General features: G+C 37.7%; 2 protein-coding genes and 1 long non-coding RNA gene across 5 annotated transcripts; 2 read left to right on the forward strand and 1 right to left on the reverse strand.

The window, feature by feature from the left end:
* Window positions 1-9: 9 nt before the first annotated feature.
* Window positions 10-3,087, reverse strand: LOC126618625 (probable LRR receptor-like serine/threonine-protein kinase At2g28960). Its single transcript, XM_050286730.1, has 4 exons — window positions 1,911-3,087; window positions 1,774-1,797; window positions 1,646-1,672; window positions 10-1,479 (listed from the first exon to the last, which is right to left on the reverse strand). Exons 1-4 carry the CDS (start codon window positions 2,677-2,679, stop codon window positions 104-106), a joined length of 2,196 nt encoding a protein of 731 aa, XP_050142687.1. The 5' UTR covers window positions 2,680-3,087; the 3' UTR covers window positions 10-103.
* A 92-nt stretch (window positions 3,088-3,179) lies between these two features.
* LOC126618626 (rust resistance kinase Lr10-like) lies at window positions 3,180-5,517 on the forward strand. 2 transcript variants are annotated; one of them, XM_050286731.1, is made up of 2 exons: window positions 3,180-4,146; window positions 4,268-5,517. In XM_050286731.1, exons 1-2 carry the CDS (start codon window positions 3,321-3,323, stop codon window positions 5,401-5,403), a joined length of 1,962 nt encoding a protein of 653 aa, XP_050142688.1. In that variant the 5' UTR covers window positions 3,180-3,320; the 3' UTR covers window positions 5,404-5,517. The 2 variants fall into 2 exon arrangements, with proteins under 2 accessions (XP_050142688.1, XP_050142689.1); XM_050286732.1 differs by having other exon boundaries at window positions 4,274-5,517.
* Window positions 5,518-11,167: 5,650 nt separating this feature from the next.
* Window positions 11,168-13,157, forward strand: LOC126617952 (uncharacterized). 2 transcript variants are annotated; one of them, XR_007621599.1, is made up of 3 exons: window positions 11,190-11,589; window positions 12,349-12,723; window positions 12,816-13,157. It is a non-coding gene; the product is annotated as an uncharacterized LOC126617952 (long non-coding RNA). The 2 variants fall into 2 exon arrangements; XR_007621598.1 differs by having other exon boundaries at window positions 11,168-12,723.
* Window positions 13,158-19,872: the final 6,715 nt, after the last annotated feature.

Consider the following 19,872-nt stretch of genomic DNA (forward strand, 5'->3'; position numbering starts at 1 on the left):
AACTCGAGATTAAATTAAAATGTTTCATATAAAAGGCTAAGAATCCACCACACGAACGTGGAGTTTCGAAAATTACAAAGATAGATTCGGCATTGCATTTCCCTTATACCAAGGAGATTGTATCGTCTTCACTGTCCGTTTCATCAACCGGATCTTCCATCGGCATCTCTTGGGGACAGAAGAAAGGCTTCGGAGGCATCTGCAAGGCTTCGACTTCACCTTCAAGCATCTCTACGACTTTGCTCATGGAAGGGCGATCCGCCGGCTTCAGTTGTATGCACCACAATGCAACCATGATCATCTTCTTGGCTACTTTCTTATCATTCTCACAGGCATCAACAATTTCAACACTCAATCCCTTTTCTAGTTGATCATAAATCCAGGAAGGGAAGTATATTTGGCTTGAATTTTGTGCATGCGCATTCAAGTTCTTCCTCCGACCGGTCATTTCCATTAGCAACATTCCGAAGCTATAAACATCAGCTTTGTGCGAAACACCTCCGAGGTTTCTGTAGAACATTTCTGGAGCTATATATCCCATCGTGCCTCTTGGAGCAGTAAGAGAAAGAGTGTTATGATCTCTAGGGTAAAGTCTTGCAAGACCAAAGTCGGAGATTTTAGCATTGAGGTTCTCATCAAGAAGAATGTTGTGAGGTTTGATGTCGAAGTGCAGAATTTGTATATCACATCCCTGGTGTAGATATTTGATTGCACCAGCCACCCCGAGAGCTATCTCGTGCATTCTATCCCAACCAAGAACAACGCCTTTTTCTTTCTCCAAAAATATATATTTTTCGAGGGATCCATTAGGCATGAAGTCGTAAACAAGAGCTCTTTTCGATCTCTCAGAACAGAATCCAATTAGTTGCACCACATTGACATGATGGATTCTTCCAATTGTAGCAACTTCATTGATGAAATCTTGCCCTTCACCTTTGGATCCACTCAACATCTTGACTGCAACACGATGACCATCCGACAGCTCTCCTTTGAAGACGGAACCAAAGCCCCCCTTTCCGAGTTTATCTTTGAAATCCATTGTAATCTTCTTAATATCTGAATATGAATACCTTCTGGGCATAAGATTCTTGTATGCATCCAAGAATTCTTCAACCGCCTCGTCCTTTCGGAATTTTTTCGAATAGACTCCTTGACTCAGTTGTTTTAGAGAAACTACGATCACCTTGACGTCCGAATAAAAATACTTTCTTCTCCTAACATTCTTGCATGCATCCAAGAACTTTTGAACTGAATCATTCAGGAGCTTTTTCCAAAAGCCTTTTTGACTGACTTTAATTTTTAACTCAATCATCATTTTCATGATATCCGAAAACGAATACCTTGTCATTCGATTCTTGCAAGCAAGCAAGAATTCTTCTACTGCTTCATGCTTTGGGAACTTTTTCCAGTACAGTTTGTAGCAACAGAAACCCAACAAAATAAAAACGCCGAGCATCATTCGCGCCATCAGAAACCACCCTGCCATAAGAACACAGGAGGGTATTAGAAGTTCATCCTGTCATTGGAACTTGAATTTTCAAAATCCACCACGCAATACTAGCAAGTGTTCCTTTTATATCTCTATATTCTTTGGAATTTAATTTCAGCTAGTTAAAGAACATAAACATTCTTGAAAAAGACTTACCGATGATCTTGGCGGCTTCTATGAGATCTGTGTGAAAACAGAACGAAGGGAAAGGATTAAACCCAGCAATTTTAAGACCAATATTATAACATTACCTAGTAGAAAATGTGGTGCTAGTCAAAACTTACCGAGGAACATTCTTTCACCGAAACCTGCAAAAGTTCATTAGTGTCAGTAAGAGATTGAAGAAAAAATCTTTATTTTAATTCATATAAAATTAACTTGAATTCGTGACTGTTTGCCAAACTGATGAAACCATACTCACAGTAGAAGGATAGGTATCGGTCGTAGCAGTAACCGACGGGGGTAGCTGCGTACGAACCGTCGGGGCTAGCTGCATACGAACCGTCGGGAAGAAATCCACCCCAATAAAGCTCTATACCGCTTCTCAAATCATCACGGATGTGAGAAAATGAAAGGCCACTTCCAATTTGTGTGATGCCATAAGAAGACATAACGATTCCGGTCAGATTACAAGAGGGTTGAAGATTGTCCACTCCATCTGTCACCTTAATATAAGAATATGAGATTGTAGCAGATGATGAGTTAGTAGTACTGCAGTTGATTTTTACGTAATCCAGAGACTCAACGGGTGACAAGCAATCGAAGAAGGATATATAATTAGTGGTATAAATTGGGTCGTAATAGCTGTATCTGTATTCATCCGCTGGCAAATATCCAGATTGTTTGAAATCATCAAACGTTAACCGGTTGAGTGGCCTAAAAGGGCAAGTATCGTTTAGCAAGCCAGGATCGACAACATGGATTGTATGACGCTCATAGTCGATTGGCCCTTTGACATAATATGTAGCGTTGAAGAGATTTAAGGTGGTTCGATTATGCTCGCACGATAGCTTAGCTGGATAGCGGGGGCAATTAACTTCAGAACCGGTTCTGAGGCCAAAGGGGTATCGAATGTCTAGGAGATCTCCACATGAAGCATTCCTCCGACAGTTTTCTTCTTCCTTAGCATCATGACACACTACAAAGCTGATAGCTATGACACATGTTAGTAACAGGATTCTTCTCAGCATTGTAGTAAGCGATAAGATGAACGGAACTGAGGAGGAAGAAAAGGAATGAAAACTTGTCGCGTTATTTAGGTCGGATTCTGTATATTCCACATGGACTTTTGGTAAAGCAAGAAACTTAGTTGCTTGAACTTACCAAGAAAGTTCCCCTGTTTGGAAATTATTGGAGGATAAGTGGCTGGTTGCATTAGTCAAGGAGACAGGTGGCTGGTTATTTCGAAATTTCGGTTCGGTTTCGGTTTTGGCAAAAAACCGAACCCAGCCCTATCAGAAGCACTTCTAGTAAAAGTCTTCCAAAGCAAATTGAAATTTATAATAAAATTGTAAGTGTTTCTTGAAAAAACATGTCAAGTGTTTTTCGAAATAACCACATAGTAAATGCTTCTTTTAAAAAACACTTCAAATGCTTTTTTTAAACACGAAGCACTTTTAACTTTGTGTATCAAACATAGTCAGAAGCGTTTTTGGTGATCTAAAAGCACTTTTAAAGAATGCATAATTGCAGGGATAAACAGGTATTGATGAGATGACCAAGACTAGTAAAGTGATAAGGCCATGGGTGGACACCAAACAATATATAAACTTACAAGAAGGCAAAAACTTTGGCAACAACCGCCTTTGGCTCTGCCGAAAGAGAGGTAGAGATGAATACCGATAGCCTGCTCCTCCGGCCTCTGTTTTTCTTGCTTGTAATTTTCTTCGCCACGGCCATTAATGTTGTACCAAGCCAAGCTGCAGCCGATGATCATGGCGCTGACTGCCCAATTTCACGGTGTAGGCATGATGGTCCCGTTATCAAGTTTCCCTTTCGCCTACAAGACGATCCCCGACACTGTGGCCATCCAGATTTTGAGGTTTCTTGCTTGGAAAACAAGACAATGATTCAGCTCTCATCGTCATCAGGACTGTTTGCCATACAAACAATAGATTACGAAGCGCAACAGTTTCGCGTCTACGATGCGAACGGTTGCCTCCCCAGACGCCTTCTTAACTTTACCCTCCCCATCGACTCATCACAGCTCTTTCATATCTCCGATTATTTCCCGTCCTATGATTTCCCGTATTTCCATTGCTATACTTCAACGCGTACCACACAGATAGAAAACGTTACATTATTAAACTGTTCCACAGATCAAAACTTTACCACAATCTTCAATGAGCACTACTTTCCAATCAGCTGTCTCAGTGTCCCAGGGCACCAAGTTCTGGCTTTTCCACCATCAGCTTCTGTCGCTGATTTGCCTGTGCCAACTTGTAGCACTTGGAGAGAACTCTCTCTTCCGTTACGAAGAGTGGATGCTAATAACAACGGATACAAGTGTATCTGGGACAGTTTTCCGTGGCTTGAATGGGAATCATGGGATAATTTCCCAGCATGCCAAAACTGTGGACAAGGTTGCTTTCTCAGTGACAGCAGCAATCAATTGGAGTGCTATCCTTCGCAGTGGTATTCTTCGCAACAGCGAAAAGGTACTTCTCCAACCTTACATTTCGCTTCAGAAATTGCAATAACAAGATAACAATATATCCTGAAAAAAATTTACTTCGCTTTCTCATTTCAACTCATTTTGCTTAACTTTTCTCCTTGTAGTTTCAGGCCATGCATCAAGTAGGAGGTCGATTATCTTGGGAGCGAGCGTAGCTTCATTTGCTCTTATATCAGCGGTGGTAGCAGTAGTACTTTTTTTCCTTGTAAAACGATCAAATAGCATACAGGAAAAGGAGAATCAACTCAAAGTTGAAAGGTTCCTGAAGGATCACAAATCTCACGTACCAACGAGATACTCCTACGCCGATATTAAAAAGATGACAAATGGATTCAAGAAAAAGTTAGGTGAAGGAGGTTTCGGAAGTGTTTACAGTGGAGAGCTTCCGATTAATGGAGTTCCAGTCGCCGTAAAAGTCGTCAGTGACTCGAAAGGAAATGGAGAAGATTTTGTTAATGAAGTGGGAACCATTGGCAGAATTCATCATGTCAATGTGGTTCGTCTACTAGGGTTTTCTGCCGAAGTAGGCAAACGTGCGCTTCTTTACGAGCTCATGCCAAACAGGTCCCTAGAGAACTTCATCACATCTAAAGATCAATCCAATAACACTTTGTTTGATTGGCAGAAACTTCATAACATCGTCAAAGGTATAGCGAAGGGAATCGAGTATCTTCACCAAGGGTGCGACCGCATGATCCTCCACTTCGATATCAAGCCTCATAACATACTGTTAGACCATGATTTCAATCCTAAGATCTCAGATTTTGGTCTGGCTAAACTCTGTTCCAAAGAAGACAGTATCATATCTATGACAGCTGCTAGAGGCACCGTGGGCTACATTGCACCAGAAGTGTTTAACGGGAACTTCGGGAGCGTGTCACACAAGTCAGATGTGTACAGTTTCGGGATGCTGGTGCTTGAGATTGTTGGAGCTAGGAAGGAGGAGACTTCTCTTGCTTCTGGCAACAATGAGGTCTACTTTCCAGAATTGGTTTACAATCGTCTCGTTCAAGGAGAAGCGTTGGATTTGAAGCTAGATACCGATGAGGACACTCAGATTGCTAAGAAACTAGTCATTGTGGCACTTTGGTGCATCCAGTGGTACCCGGTGAATCGCCCTCCCATGAAAGCAGTTGTTAGAATGCTAGAAGGAGGCTCTGAAAACTTGAGCATGCCGCCAAATCCATTTGCTTCCACTAGTGCACAGACAGATCAACCAAGAACAACACTGTCAAGTTAAATAGTCACACTAAATAGTTGTGTCCTGCATATTTGTAAAAACAGCACGAAAACTACAATTACAAGTGCTTTCTAATAAAATTTTACTGCCTAGTGGCTAGTAAATTATCATTTTTACCATGTTTTCGGTTAGAACGGTCTATTAGAATGTAAAACCAATTGACAATGAATAGAAAGGCCAGATCTTTTAAACTGTTCTGCAAAGCTTAATATCTCAGGGCGTGTTTACATATGGGTCTGACTATTCCTCTGTTTACCAACTTAAGCGGAATGCATAGTTCTGCGGACCCTACGTAAAATCAGGAATTCAATTACTGATATCGTTGGAATTGGATTACCTTGGACGAAGGTAGTATTTGGATTCCGGGGAGAAGGCTCCATCCGGAATCAAATTATTCTTCCCAAAATGCCCTTCATCTTCAGTACTCCTTTCGATCGCTCCTGCGCCACATCTTCCATCTCTGCGTGTAGCCATGCCTTACTCCCCCAGTCACTGCCTCACAAAACCCAACCCCCAAACCGGATTCAAGAATTTATCACCCAAACCCCAGATATTAAACCCACAGATCCAGTGAAGAAATCACTCAAAACCTAGAAAATCTTGAAATTGAAATACTTGGCAGGTATGAGGGGTGGTGATTGTGGGGTAGGTTGAGTGGGGAAGATGAAAGAGAGGGGGTAAAGGGTAGGGATGAGTTTTTATCTTCTGCTGGGGAAGATGAAAGTGAGGGGTTGTGATTATGAGGGTCTGTTCGCTTGACCCACCGCCTCACCATTTCCAGCATATAAACAACTCCCTCTCTCTTCCATTCTAACTCTTCACTTTAATCAAATTAATAAAAATAACTAATGAAAAGATTATTAAAAATATATATGGGAAACAAATAAAACAAAAAAAAATAAGGGCATTTTAGTAATCATATTAATTTATATTCCGATTCAGGTGAATTAGTAAACAACTTATATGAATTTCGTTTCATTTTTACTCCGATTCTAGAACCATTAAGTAAATAGCTTCAACAGGAATCTGATTCTGACTCATTCTCAATCCAATTCTTCTATTTTGATTACGGTTACGTAAACGCGCCCTCAATTTAAAAATTACGCTCCCAACACACATCCCCTATCTCATGTGTAGCAGCACACATAAATAATACATATCGAGTGACATGAAAGCACATGTTGCAAACACTTGAATAGTCCGCTCTTATAAATACAATGTAAGTATTCCACTTCAAAACTAATTGGAAAAAGATGAAGGGTCCACAATCATTTAAACTAATAAGTGCGTTGAGCCCATGTGACATGTTTGAATTTCATAGTAGGAGACAACACGGGACTTTGACAGATTCATCCAGAAATCGGAATGAGGATTATCTCCGGATATTCTTTGTTCGGATTCCAGAAATCTTTAATCGTGTTCATTCATCATACATCGTGAGGTCAGAAATCATTTGAATTTTTTTTATTTTAAATTGTATACAAACAGTATTTAACAAAAACTGATCGCATCATGTACTATAAATAGACATAATTAAAGAATTTTCAGAATTCTTACAAAAAGAATTTGAAGAAAATTCTCAGAAATCCCACCACAATTTCTGCCAAGACCAATTGAGAAATGTATACTTTTTCATATAACGCATTAATTTACCACAATTTCTGCCAAGACCAAATGGGAAATGTATACTTTTTCATATAACGCATTAATTCACCAATTATTCACGTCATGGAGTATGGAACACTTTGTCAGAAATTGTGGTCCTGGTATTGGCAGTGTTCCGGATGAAATTACTTACAAGTTTCCTTGGAAGACTTTGACAGACTATTCGACGTCAATGATAGTTGACAGGTGCATTTTATCCCAAAAGACAAAGAGACACCAACATTCAACGAATTAATAATTTAAAGTTGAAAAGTAGACCTGATAATTTTTTACATGATTTATTAACACGATATATAAATAATAGAAAAATAACGAATTTTAAGTAAACACGATAACTAATCGAATCGTTATTAGGTCACATGATAAGAACTCGTTAATAGCATATCCTTATCAGATTTACACGAAGGTGAAACACTAGTTAACTGTTTCGACACTTTAAGAAAAAATTATTTTGATGATTTTAATTTTTTAAACTATTAAAAAAAATTTACTATAAAATACAATAACCTTAGTATATATATTGTGTTCTAAATATGTATTATTGTATTATTATTCTATGTAAATTAAAAAAAATTAAATCTTATTTATTTATTTTTATACTAAAAAGTGAGATTTAAAAAATTATAAAACACATTAAAAATAAAATATCAAGTAATTTAAAAATACCAAACACATTAAAAAAATTATAATATTAATTTACAAGTGCGAAAAATATAAAAATAATATGTAAACTGATCGCACCCTTTACGCTTTGAGGATGGACACATCGTCGTTTAAGTTTTTAAAACCATACAAACCCTTGTGAATATTATTTTTAAGGGAGTTCAAAAAATAAATAAAAATCATAATCATTAATGTACAAGTCTGATGAAAAACCAACTCCCTTCACTTTGCATATCCTTGAACATTTGGCTAACTCCCTTCATTTTGCATATCATTGAACATTTGGCATTTTGTGGTAATGTACTAATTTATTTTTCATTAGGCTCTTATTTTGTAGTATATAATACTTGAAAAACAATTTTTTTTTTTTAATTTTTATGTTTTGAAGTAATATTTATGTGACAATGTAGTATGTATATACTAATTTAGTATTATGTTTTGCATTTCTTTTGGGTCAAATTATGTTTTTCATTTTCATTATTTATTAATTTAAAAAATATTTTCTTTAACGGGTAATGGGTCGGGTCATATTATCTGATAATATTAACGGGTCAATTTCGAATCGGGTCATATTACCCTTTTACTTTAATGTGTGTTACACTTAAACGATTATTACATGGTCGTTTAGATTTTAAAAACCCTCCAAATCTCATGAAAAACTAACTCCCTTCATTTTGCATATCCTTGAACATTTGGCTAACTCCCTTAATTTTGCATATCCTTGAACATTTGGCATTTTGTGGTAATGTACTAATGTTTTTTCATTAGGCTCATATTTTGGGGTACATAATACTTGAAAGACAAATATTTTTTTTATTTTTATGTTTTGAAGTAATATTTATGTGACAATGTAATATGCATATACTAATTTAGTATTATGTTTTGCATTTCTTTTGGGTCAAAATATGTTTTTTGTCACATCCCAACCCGGGCCCCCACCACATCCCGGGTTTGACTCCACCGTAGCACGATATTGTCTAATTTGGGCCTCGATCACGCCCTCACAGTTTTGTTTCTGGGAACTCACACGAGAACTTCCCAGTGGGTCACCCATCATGAAAATGCTCTCGCGTGAACTCGCTTAACTTAGGAGTTCCGATGGAACCCGAAACCAATGAGTTCCCAAAATACCTCGTGCTAAGTAGAGATGAGAATATACATATAAGACTTAAATAATCCACTCCGTTGGGCGATGTGGGATGTTACAATCCACCCCCTTAGGGGCCCAACGTCCTCGTCGGCACACTTCTGGCCAGGGATTGGCTCTGATACCAAACTGACACACCCCGACCCGGATTGTCCACTAAGGCTCTGAATCGAGCTGTGTTGACCCAGATTGTCCATTAATTGTCAAATGATTTTTTTATTTTTATAAATGAACGATATTATCTACACTAAAGGAGAGATGATGAGTTTAGCCTCACAATAGGCTAGCAATAATATGATTCAATTAATTGTTTATTAAATATTATTTTCTTTATTATTAATGTAAATTCTATAGAGATCGATTTTATGATGTGAATTCAACTGCTTTAATTAGCTTGTGAGTGATTTCTTCTAGCATGATCTAAAATTATTCATTTACTTCAAATATTTGACTTTCCTTTTGTCAATTTACGCATATAAATACATTTAAAACATATAAGTAGCAAATAACACGTCGTGATTCAAAAAATATCTTCTACATGAAGGCTAGTTTAAACAAAACGCGTTGAACCCATGTGACACGTTTGAATTTCATAATAGGACACAACACGCATAATGATGCTAGGATTTTGACAAGTCCATCCAGAAACCGCACAACAATTTCTGCCAAGATCAAATGGGAAATGAGATCAAATCAAATATTATGCACCTAAAATGGGTGTGGCCTTTGTGGCCACAATAAGTATCTGACACATATTAAATTCATGACAACAAAATTAAGAAAAATTAAGATATTGAATACGTGTCAGACACTTATTGAGATCATAGATAGGCCACACCCATTTTAAGTGCAGAAGATTTGGTCTCATGGGAAATGTATTCTTTTCACATAACGCATTAATTGACCAATTATTCACACCAATGGAGTTTGGAGTTTGGATGAAATAACTTACAAGTTTCCTTGGAAGACTTTGAACAGACTATTCAATGACAATAATAGTTGATAGGTGCATTTAGACCAATAGACAAAGAGACGCCGATATTCAACAAATTAATAAATTAAAGTTGAAAAGTCTTCGGAACCTTTTAGGGCTGGTTTGGAGTTTTGGTATTTAAAAAAAAAAATAGCTTATTAAAACAATCTAGAACGTGTTCGATAAAATAAAAAGATGTAATTTTTTTTTAAATGCTATCAATAATAGTAGAAAAATATATAAAATCAGAAGTAGAGTTTACCATGCTTCTAAAAAAATGTTTTTTTTTTCAAAGCATAGTGAACAAAAACATTTTCAAATGACAAGTATAGTCCCGCATATTTTACAAATTTACAATTTTTGTACCTGTATTATTCTCATTGGCAATTATTATACCACATTAAATATCATTTATATTTTTAGTCATTTAACATATTTACAACAATTTTATATAATAGTTTACCAAACACTAAGATATTGTTTTTTTTTTGTTAAAAACACTTTTACAAAAAAAAATTTATCAAACACTCAACAACTTAATTTTACTGCTGTTTATTCTCACAACATAGTAGAAACAATTTTTTTTTTTAAAGTACAACAATATCAAACTAGCATTTAATACCAAATACATCGGTTTCAACTTTCAGGTCTTCTTTTCTACTTTTCCTTGTAGTTCACTACATTTTTTTCTTCTTATTACAAGCGATATTAGTATTGTTATTCAAAACTATATTGTTTCGTGATTACAAGCGATATTAATATTTCCCATGAAGAGGGTAGCGTTTGAATCCGGAATACGCAAGTTAAACTTAAAAAGGAGGAAAACCTATCCAACCAGGAGGCAATCCACTATCAATTACTCACTCTTATTTTCAACCGGCCCGCATTTTGTCGTGTTTGTTTGTTTCACAACAACTTTTTGGGCCGGGCTTAAGTTCTTGGAGGCAGACATAGGCCACTTAAGTATGTGTCATAAATAGAGGTTTTTGGGACACAAACTTAAATTTAAATTTGGATTGGCCTAAAACTTGAAAACTAATTTATCTATGCATGCAAGTGGCCATTTTCAATTGTGATGGAAATGTGTTGTATCCTTGTATGACGGTATGAGTTTGAACTTCGTCAATAACTAATCTAACATCTAACTTACTAACTCTATCGCTCGACTCAAAAAAAAGAAAAAAAAACGTATCTATGCATGAGATTCCACTGTAACAATACTCCCATAATTACAAACTGCCACACATTAAACTTCTCCACATGCCAAGGAGAGCAGCATTATACTAAGAAGGATTACGTATCTATAAAAAATTTAGCATAAAATAAGTGATTCAAAACCCGTTTCAACTCGTTCCAAATTTCCGAGTAATAGACATTTCCCTTGCCTAAAAGAAACCCTGCTCTCGAAACTACCAAAATTTTTAATGGCTGATCTGATAGAAATTTTCAAACAGTAAAATTGAAGCTTTATATGAGTAATCTCTAGTTTTTCCAAAGATGTAGGGATATTACTACAAGACTTATATGGGACTCCATTTTACTTGCACCATGGAAGCCGTTTCTATAGCAGTATCTGTAAGCCTACATGTCTCTTCGACATCCGTCTCATCAGGTGGATCCTCCATCGGCATATCTTGGGGACAGAAGAAAGGTTTCGGTGGCATTTGCAAGTCTTCGACTTCACCTTCAAGCATCTCCACAACTTTTCTCATAGAAGGGCGATCTGCCGGCTTCAATTGTACGCACCACAGTGCAACCATGATCATCTTCTTTGCTACTTTCTTATCATTTTCACAGGCATTCTCAATTTCTATGCTCAATCCTTTTTCTAGTTGATCATAAATCCAAAAGGGAAGTACATATATTTGGCTTGTATTTTCTGCATGAGCATGCATTCAAGTTCTATCTGCCTCCTCTCATTTCCAATAACAACATCCCAAAGCTATGTATCCCATTGTGCTCCTTGCAGCGGTACAGAAATGGTGGTGTGATCTTTAGGGTAAAATCTGCATATCACAGCACTGATGTAGATATGCTTGAGGAATGCCGGTTGCAAAAACTAAATTCCATATGTTGATTAGGTCAATGCTTTGGTAAATAATTAGATGTACCCTTTTCTTGGGCTGGAAACTGATTAACTATAGTTTACTAAACATTTTTGAATATTTCTTACATAAAATTACTCTCTCTATTCTAATTACTCGAATTTAATCGTTCCCTTGGTTATCAAGAGCCACGGGCTAAGAGTTATGACATGCCATTTTCCTAATCTGAGTTATGACATGCCATTTTCCTTTTAAAAGATATTTATATGGATGTTCAAAACGTATATTTAGCTGTGCCGGAAAAGACTAGTTTCCCTTTTTTTCTTTATGGAAATCCAAGTACTTAAGATTTTGATGGAGCAATTGTCGATTATATTATCTTCAGAATGCAAAACTAGGTTTCATGCATCTCTAAGCTATCTGTATTTTTGGATCCTGTTGAACCCTTTCAGACTGCAAAAGTAATGATTACAACCGGAAAGCTTCTGTCTGAAAGTTCAACATCGACAGTCACTGATGAACTAAAGAAGGAAAGCAGGATGCTGAAGGTGGACAATGTTACTGCACTTGTTGCAAGTAACAAGGGAGGCATTTATTCTATGTTCAATTGTGGATTAATGTCGTTGCCAACTGCAGTTTGGAGATCTTCAGCTCGAGCTAACATCAGATAAAGCCAGCATAGGGGCCGTAATCAGCTTTGCTTTTTGGTAAATATACTTGCCTGTAACAACCTTACTTCTCTTTCGTGGGAGCTAGCTCAGGGCATCCAAAACATCCCGGAGAGTTCATTGCAGTATGCAAATGACAATGCTTTGATGCTGGCTAAGGTGCTCGAAAATAATCCGGCCCATACTTGTAGCCGTTGTTTTCTGTTTAAACCTAGTGCTGCATACTAACATATGAAAATCTCTGAATGCAGTCTTTGAGGGGTGCTCTGCTTGCTGTCTGCTATTCATCAGCGTTATTGTCTGCTTCTACTACCGTCGGACTTTCTCTTACCCGGAAGACAACTAAAGTCACCAAACGAGAAGTGAGCTTCCTGAGTGTTCTGTCTCCCTCGGTTTTGCCTTTACCTCTCTCTGTATATGCAGAAGTCGATCAATGTATTTTATAATAGAATTGCCCGATATAAGTGGAATTTAAATGTTGCTCAATAACAATCTCAAAAAGTGCATAAGAAGATTTTTTGTTAACAAAACAACTGTATCATGTAATTAACTCAGAATAATGTACAAGGTTGAGATCTCTTCTTTTGTGTTAATGCTAATTGTTGTTTACTATTACGAATCCAGATCCTCTTTGTGAGGATCCTGGGAATTTGTGAATCGTGCTTGTTTATCGTACATCGTGCTGTCGGAAATCATTTTAAATATTGTTCTTAGGGCTGGTTTGGTATTGCTGTGCTTTGAAAAAAAACTACTGTGAGAATAAGCGGCTGTGCTGTGAGAATAAGCGGCTGTGAAATAAATTAGCAGAGTGTTTGGTAAACTTTTTTGTAAAAGTGCTTTTGGAAAAAAAAAGCAGTCTGATAGTGTGTTTTTTTATTAAAGGAGCACTGTAGCTCCGTGTGCTTTGAAAAAAAGCCAGTTTTCCAAAGCTGCAAATAGCAGCTTCAACTTTTTCCTTTGATTTCAGCTTATTCTCACAGCAGCTTCCAAAATAAGCCCTTTTTTTTTTCAGTTTACCAAACACCTAAAACCCTCACAGCTTTTTTTCATGTGTGTTTTTTTTTAAGCACCTCACCCCCAAACTACCCCTTAGATTGCAACAAGTAGTAAACTACAACATGACGATAGAAACTAGAAGGACCAAAGTCGAACTTGGGCCAAACTACAGGGAGCAAGATTTTCGATGCAAATGACACCCAACCCATAAGAAGACCAGAAATCAAAACGATACTGGGAAGTTGTTGCATAGTAAAAGAAGGCATTTTTGCTTTCAAAAAAAAAAAAAGAAAAAAAAAAGGCATTTTGAGCCCTGCAAACATATTTCACATGGTGCATCACTGAGTATGGCTGGCTTGAAAGGCCCAAGTTAACGGGTGGTTTACCATATTGGTTTACTCAGTGTGAATGGCTTAGAAGGCTCAACGTCAACGTGTTTACCATATTGGTTTACGGTTTTGAGCATAAGCAGGCATCTGGCGAAAGGTTATTATCATCAATTCAATTCTCTTAAGCATGGAGATTAAGTCAATGCTAACCCTAAATGTATATCTCACTGTTGCTAACTAATTAATTGATAAAAAATGAGGCCACCAGTAAGTACAATTAAGCCCAAATTAAACTCACGTTGAGGAGAAAGCAAAAACAAACTAGTCAGTGGTGAATCCAGAAAATAATATTTCTTTGTTGGTACTCGCTCAATCAAAGTTGTATTTGTGTATTAGCTTTGAGCTTTGTATAGAGAGGAAATTATTCACTATATTTCCCTCTCTATTTGTTTCTTTGGTGAGTGAGAGTTATTGGGTGTATTGGGTTATTTGGGTTGTGAGATCGCCAACACTTTGTAAACTCCCATTTGGTTGATAGTGGATTATTGGGTGAGCTCCTACTGCTCCGAGGATGTACTCCAGTTACACTGACTGTTGAGGAACCTCGTTAAAATCTTGGTGTTCTTTTATATTTTGTTCTTGCATTTTCATTTGATAAATTTCCTGTGGGTTAGCTTGAGTTGGTTCCAACGGGTTTGGTGCTATCCTAGCACAACAATTGGTATCAGAGCACTGGTTGCTCTTGGGTACTGTCTAGTTGCCAAAGATGTCAGACGGGCAAGATGAAAATCCTTTTGGAAGCAGCTCCGGGTTTGCAAGAACTACGGTGCAAAATGCAAAGTTCAAAGTGGAAAAGTTTGATGGTACAAACAACTTCGGAATGTGGCAATGTGAGGTCAAAGATGTGTTGGCTCAACAAGATCTACTTACCGCTTTGGGAGAGAAGCCAGAAGCTATGTCGAAGCCGGAATGGGAGAAATTAAATTTGTGGGCTTGCTCTTCAATTCGGTTGTGCCTTGCAAAAACTCAGAAGTATTTTGTGATGCGAGAGACGATAGCAAGTGTGTTGTGGCAAAAATTGGAAGACAAGTATATGACGAAGAGTGCAGAGAACCGGCTACACTTGAAGAAAAAGCTCTACCGCTTTCAATACAAAGAAGGTACAAAAATGATTAGACACCTTGATGCTTTTAATAAGTTGATTGCCGACTTGTTAAATTTAGATGAGGATATTAAGGATGAAGATAAGGCCTTAATATTGTTAAATTCCTTGCCGGACTCTTATGAGCATTTTGTTACCACTATTATGCATGGTAAATAAACTGTGAAATTTGAAGATGTGTCAAATACCTTGATGAATTATGAAATGAGGCATAGAGATAAAAATCATGATAGTACCTCTGAAGCTTTATTTGTTAGAGGTAGATCATCGGAGAGGAGATCATCTTCTAGTAGGAAAAAATCACAGTCTCGACCTAGAGGAAACTCTAAAGGTAGAAAACCTTTGGAAAGGGATGAATGTGCCTTTTGTCGTAATAAGGGCCATTGGAAGAAAGATTGTCCTAAATTGAAGACCAAAGGCAAAGAAAGTTCTGAAGCTAATGTTGCTGAGGTTGAAACAGATTTTTCTGATTTTGCTTTAACCACTTCCTCATCATTTGATTGTGCTACTAAGTGGGTGTTGGATACGGGTTGTACTCATTATATGACTCCTCACAAGGATTGGTTTTCAAGCTTGAAAGAGTTTGATGGTGGCGTTGTGTTCATGGGAGATGACAATCCTTGCACAACAAAAGGGATTGGTACAGTTCGTTTGAAGTTGCATGATGGCATGGTTAAAGAGTTGACAAGTGTTCGGTATGTACCGAATTTGAAGAAAAATCTTATTTCTTTGGGTACTTTGGAATCTAAGGGTTTCAGGTTTCATTCAGATGGACAGACATTGAAAGTTACTTATGGTGCACTTGTTGTGATGAAAGCTCCTAGATGTGGCCATTTGTATTTATTGCAGGGAAGCACTGTGACAGGTGAAGCATCTGTAGTCTCTGAAAATATGGACACATCTGATTCAGATACTACTAGATTGTGGCATATGAGATTAGGCCATGCCGGTGAGAAAGCTCTACAAGGGCTTGTGAAACAATGTCTTCTAAAAGGTGCCACGACTTGTAAGCTTGATTTCTGCGAGCATTGTGTCTTGGGGAAGCAAAGTAGAGTGAAGTTTGGTACTGCTGTACATCAGACGAAGGGCATTCTTGATTATGTGCATTCGGATGTTTGGGGTCCTACAAAGACTCCCTCTTTGAGTGGTAGACATTGGTTCATGACCTTTGTTGATGATTATTCAAGAAGGTCTTGGGTCTACACTATGAAGCACAAGAGTGAGGTGTTAAGCATTTTCTTGGGTTGGAAGAAAATGGTTGAAAACCAGACTGGGAGAAAGATTAAAATTTTGAGATCGGATAATGGTGGTGAATACACATCCGATCCTTTCTTTAAAGTTTGCAAAGAGGAAGGAATTGTGAGACATTTTAGTGTTTGGGGAACTCCACAACAAAATGGAGTTGCAAAAAGATTGAATCGAACCTTGCTTGAGAAGGTTAGATGTATGTTGTCTCAGTCGGGTTTAAGCAAGTCATTTTGGGCAGAGGCAGTTAATTATGCATGTCACATCATCAACCGATTACCCTCAGCTGTTGTTCAGGGTAAGACACCAATAGAGGTATGGACTGGAAAACCTTCTTCTGATTATGACTATATCCGTATTTTTGGTTCACCTGCTTATTTTCATGTGACTGAAAATAAACTTGATCCTAGAGCCAAAAAGACTATCTTTCTTGGTTTTAGTAGTGGTGTCAAAGGTTATAGGTTGTGGTGTCCAGAGATGAAGAAACTGGTAATTAGTAGAGATGTGACATTTGACGAAGAAAGTATGTACAAAGTCTCTGAGAAGAATGTGAAAGATGTCCAACAGGTGGAGCTTGAGAAAGTTGCCTCTGGTACTTCAAATCCTATTTCCGCTGATATCGAAGCCACTACAAGTGAAGAAGTGGGAGACCATGAGGATGTTGAAGAATTTGAACTTGAAGATTCTATTCAAGTTGAAGAGCAATTTTCACCTCAAGAGTCTATTGCCAAGAACAGAGGAAAGAGACAAATTACCAAGCCAGCTCGGTATAATGACTATGTTTCTTTTGCTCTTCCTATTATCACTGAAGAGATTCCATCCAATTTTGAGGAAGCTATTGAGAGTGAGGAGAAGAAGAGGTGGTGCAATGCCATGGGTGATGAGATGAATTCTCTCTTGAAGAACAAGACTTGGGAGTTAGCTAAATTGCCTAAGGGCAAGAAAGTTATCGGTTGCAAATGGGTGTATGCCAAGAAGGAAGATGCTGATGAGAAAAGCAATGTGAGATTCAAAGCAAGATTAGTTGCTAAAGGGCACAAAAGGAGGGCATTGACTACAATGAAATCTTTTATCCGGTTGTGAAGCACTCCTCAATTCGCATTATGTTAGCTCTTGTTGCACAGTATGATCTTGAGCTTGTGCAACTTGATGTGAAGACGGCTTTCCTACATGGTGATTTGAATGAAGAGATCTATATGTGTCAACCGGATGGGTATACAATGAAAGGGAAGGAGAATTTGTTTTGCAAATTGAAGAAATCACTTTATGGCTTGAAGCAATCTCCAAGGCAATGGTATTTGAGGTTTGATAAATTTATGAGAGGCCAAAATTATTCTAGAAGTCAATATGATCATTGTGTGTACTTCAAGAAGTTGCAAGATGGGTCTTTCATTTATTTACTGATATATGTTGATGATATGTTGATTGCCTTAAAGAATGTTGAAGAGATTGAGAAATTGAAGAAACAAATGAAGAATGAGTTTGAGATGAAGGATCTTGGTGAAGCGAAGAAGATCCTTGGCATGGAGATCACTAGAGATAGAGCGAAGGGTTTGATCAGTTTGAATCAAAGACAATACCTTGAGAAGTTGATTCGAAAGTTTGGAGTTCATGATTCAACCAAACCGGTTAGTACCCCTTTGGCTCCTCATTTTAAATTGAGTTCTCTACAATGTCCTAAAACTGATAAAGAGAAGCTGCAAATGAAAAATATACCATATGCAAATTTGGTTGGTAGTTTGATGTATGCAATGGTATGCTCTAGACCGGATATTGCTCATGCAGTTTGCATGGTGAGTCGATATATGCATAATCCAGGTAAAGAGCATTGGCAAGCAGCTAAGTGGATATTGAGATATCTCCATGGTACTCGAGATGTTGGTTTATGCTTTGAGAGAGATGACTCTGGTATTGGTCATTTTGCAGTTGGTTATGTTGATTCAGATTATGCAGGTGATCTGGATGGAATGAAGTCTACTACAGGCTATGTGTTTACTATAGCTAAAGGGCCAGTTTGTTGGAGGTCCATTTTACAGTCGTCTGTTGCTTTGTCTACTACAGAGGCTGAATATATGGCAGTTGCTGAAGCTATAAAGGAGGCCATTTGGATACATGGGCTGATTAGAGATTTGGGGGTTGATCAGAAGCAGGTGGAGGTACATTGTGATAGTTAGAGTGCCATTTATTTGGCTAAGTATCATGTTCATCATGCGAGGACCAAGCACATAGATGTGCGTTATCACTTTGTTCGTGAAATTGTTGGTGAAGGGGAAATCATTCTCCAGAAGATTCCAACTAAAGACAACCCCGCTGATATGTTGACTAAGGTTGTTGGTGTAGCCAAGTTTGTTCATTGCTTGAACTTGGCTCACATTTTGCCTATATAAAGAAGGCGTTGAGCAGTAGGAGTTTTGGAGCATTTGGCTCGGCATGAGTTGTTCTCTTGCTAGTGTTTGAGAATGATGTTGTGTGTTAATTGTGTTGGTTGGCTTATCATGGCGTTTTTCAGAACTTGGCCAAGGTGGAGATTGTTGAATTGTGGCCAAGTGGCCAAGTGGCCAAGTGGACAACAAAACAAAACAACTTTCGGCTAATAAACAAACCAAAATAAAAAAAGGTGAAAGACATCATGATGAGGAGGCATCATGATTATGTTTGTTGAAAAGAAAAATTGATGGTCATGATGATGTTTTTGAATTTTTTATTGGGTGCTTTTGTATTGATGAAGTGAGGATACGGAAGTTAGAATGATAGAGCAAGTGTGCACCATTTTTCTGTTTTAGTAGCCCATCTTTGAGAGAGCAAAGAGAGCTGCAGAGAGCAGAAAATTGAGAGCAGAAAGAGAAGAAAGAAAGGTGATTTCTTTCTTTGTTGGTACTCGCTCAATCAAAGTTGTATTTGTGTATTAGCTTTGAGCTTTGTATAGAGAGGAAATTATTCACTATATTTCCCTCTCTATTTGTTTCTTTGGTGAGTGAGAGTTATTGGGTGTATTGGGTTATTTGGGTTGTGAAATTGCCAACACTTTGTAAACTCCCATTTGGTTGATAGTGGATTATTGGGTGAGCTCCTACTGCTCCGAGGACGTACTCCAGTTACACTGACTGTTGATGAACCTCGTTAAAATCTTGGTGTTCTTTTATATTTTGTTCTTGCATTTTCATTTGATAAATTTCCTGTGGGTTAGCTTGAGTTGGTTCCAACGGGTTTGGTGCTATCCTAGCACAACAAGTCCCACATCAGATAATTAAAAAAAATATATAAGTGCATGATTTCACTTCTAATTACACTGAAGTTTTCTGTGATAAAACTTAGCACCTAGAAATAGGGGGTTAAGTTGATACAGTATCATTGTAGTTATGAGTGGGCCATTGGCTCGTCTCTATGAATATCTGACATGGTATCGAGTGGGTTTGATTGTGGGTCTTGTGGGTCTATGCCATGCTAGAGTTATCGAGTTTATTCATAACATTGTTCGTGTTGTGCCCAAGTTACTGAGTGTAATGTAACACCATGTTTCTATGCTTAATGTCTGATGTGGGATTGATTGCACATGTGGCCCATATGTGTGTGGTC

The sequence above is a fragment of the Malus sylvestris genome, chromosome 4, assembly GCF_916048215.2.
Source record: "Malus sylvestris chromosome 4, drMalSylv7.2, whole genome shotgun sequence".
NCBI classification, from domain to species: domain Eukaryota; kingdom Viridiplantae; phylum Streptophyta; class Magnoliopsida; order Rosales; family Rosaceae; genus Malus; species Malus sylvestris.

Excerpts from the sequence above, each read along its gene's own strand:
- LOC126618625 (XM_050286730.1), bottom strand. The coding sequence starts at position 2,679 with ATGCTGAGAAGAATCCTGTTACTAACATGTGTCATAGCTATCAGCTTT. Across the intron at positions 1,798-1,910 it reads CCGATACCTATCCTTCTACT|GTTTCGGTGAAAGAATGTTC; the intron begins GTGAGTATGGTT and ends GAACTTTTGCAG. Across the intron at positions 1,673-1,773 it reads CGGTGAAAGAATGTTCCTCG|ATCTCATAGAAGCCGCCAAG; the intron begins GTAAGTTTTGAC and ends GTTTTCACACAG.
- LOC126618626 (XM_050286731.1), top strand. The coding sequence starts at position 3,321 with ATGAATACCGATAGCCTGCTCCTCCGGCCTCTGTTTTTCTTGCTTGTA. Across the intron at positions 4,147-4,267 it reads TTCTTCGCAACAGCGAAAAG|TTTCAGGCCATGCATCAAGT; the intron begins GTACTTCTCCAA and ends TTCTCCTTGTAG.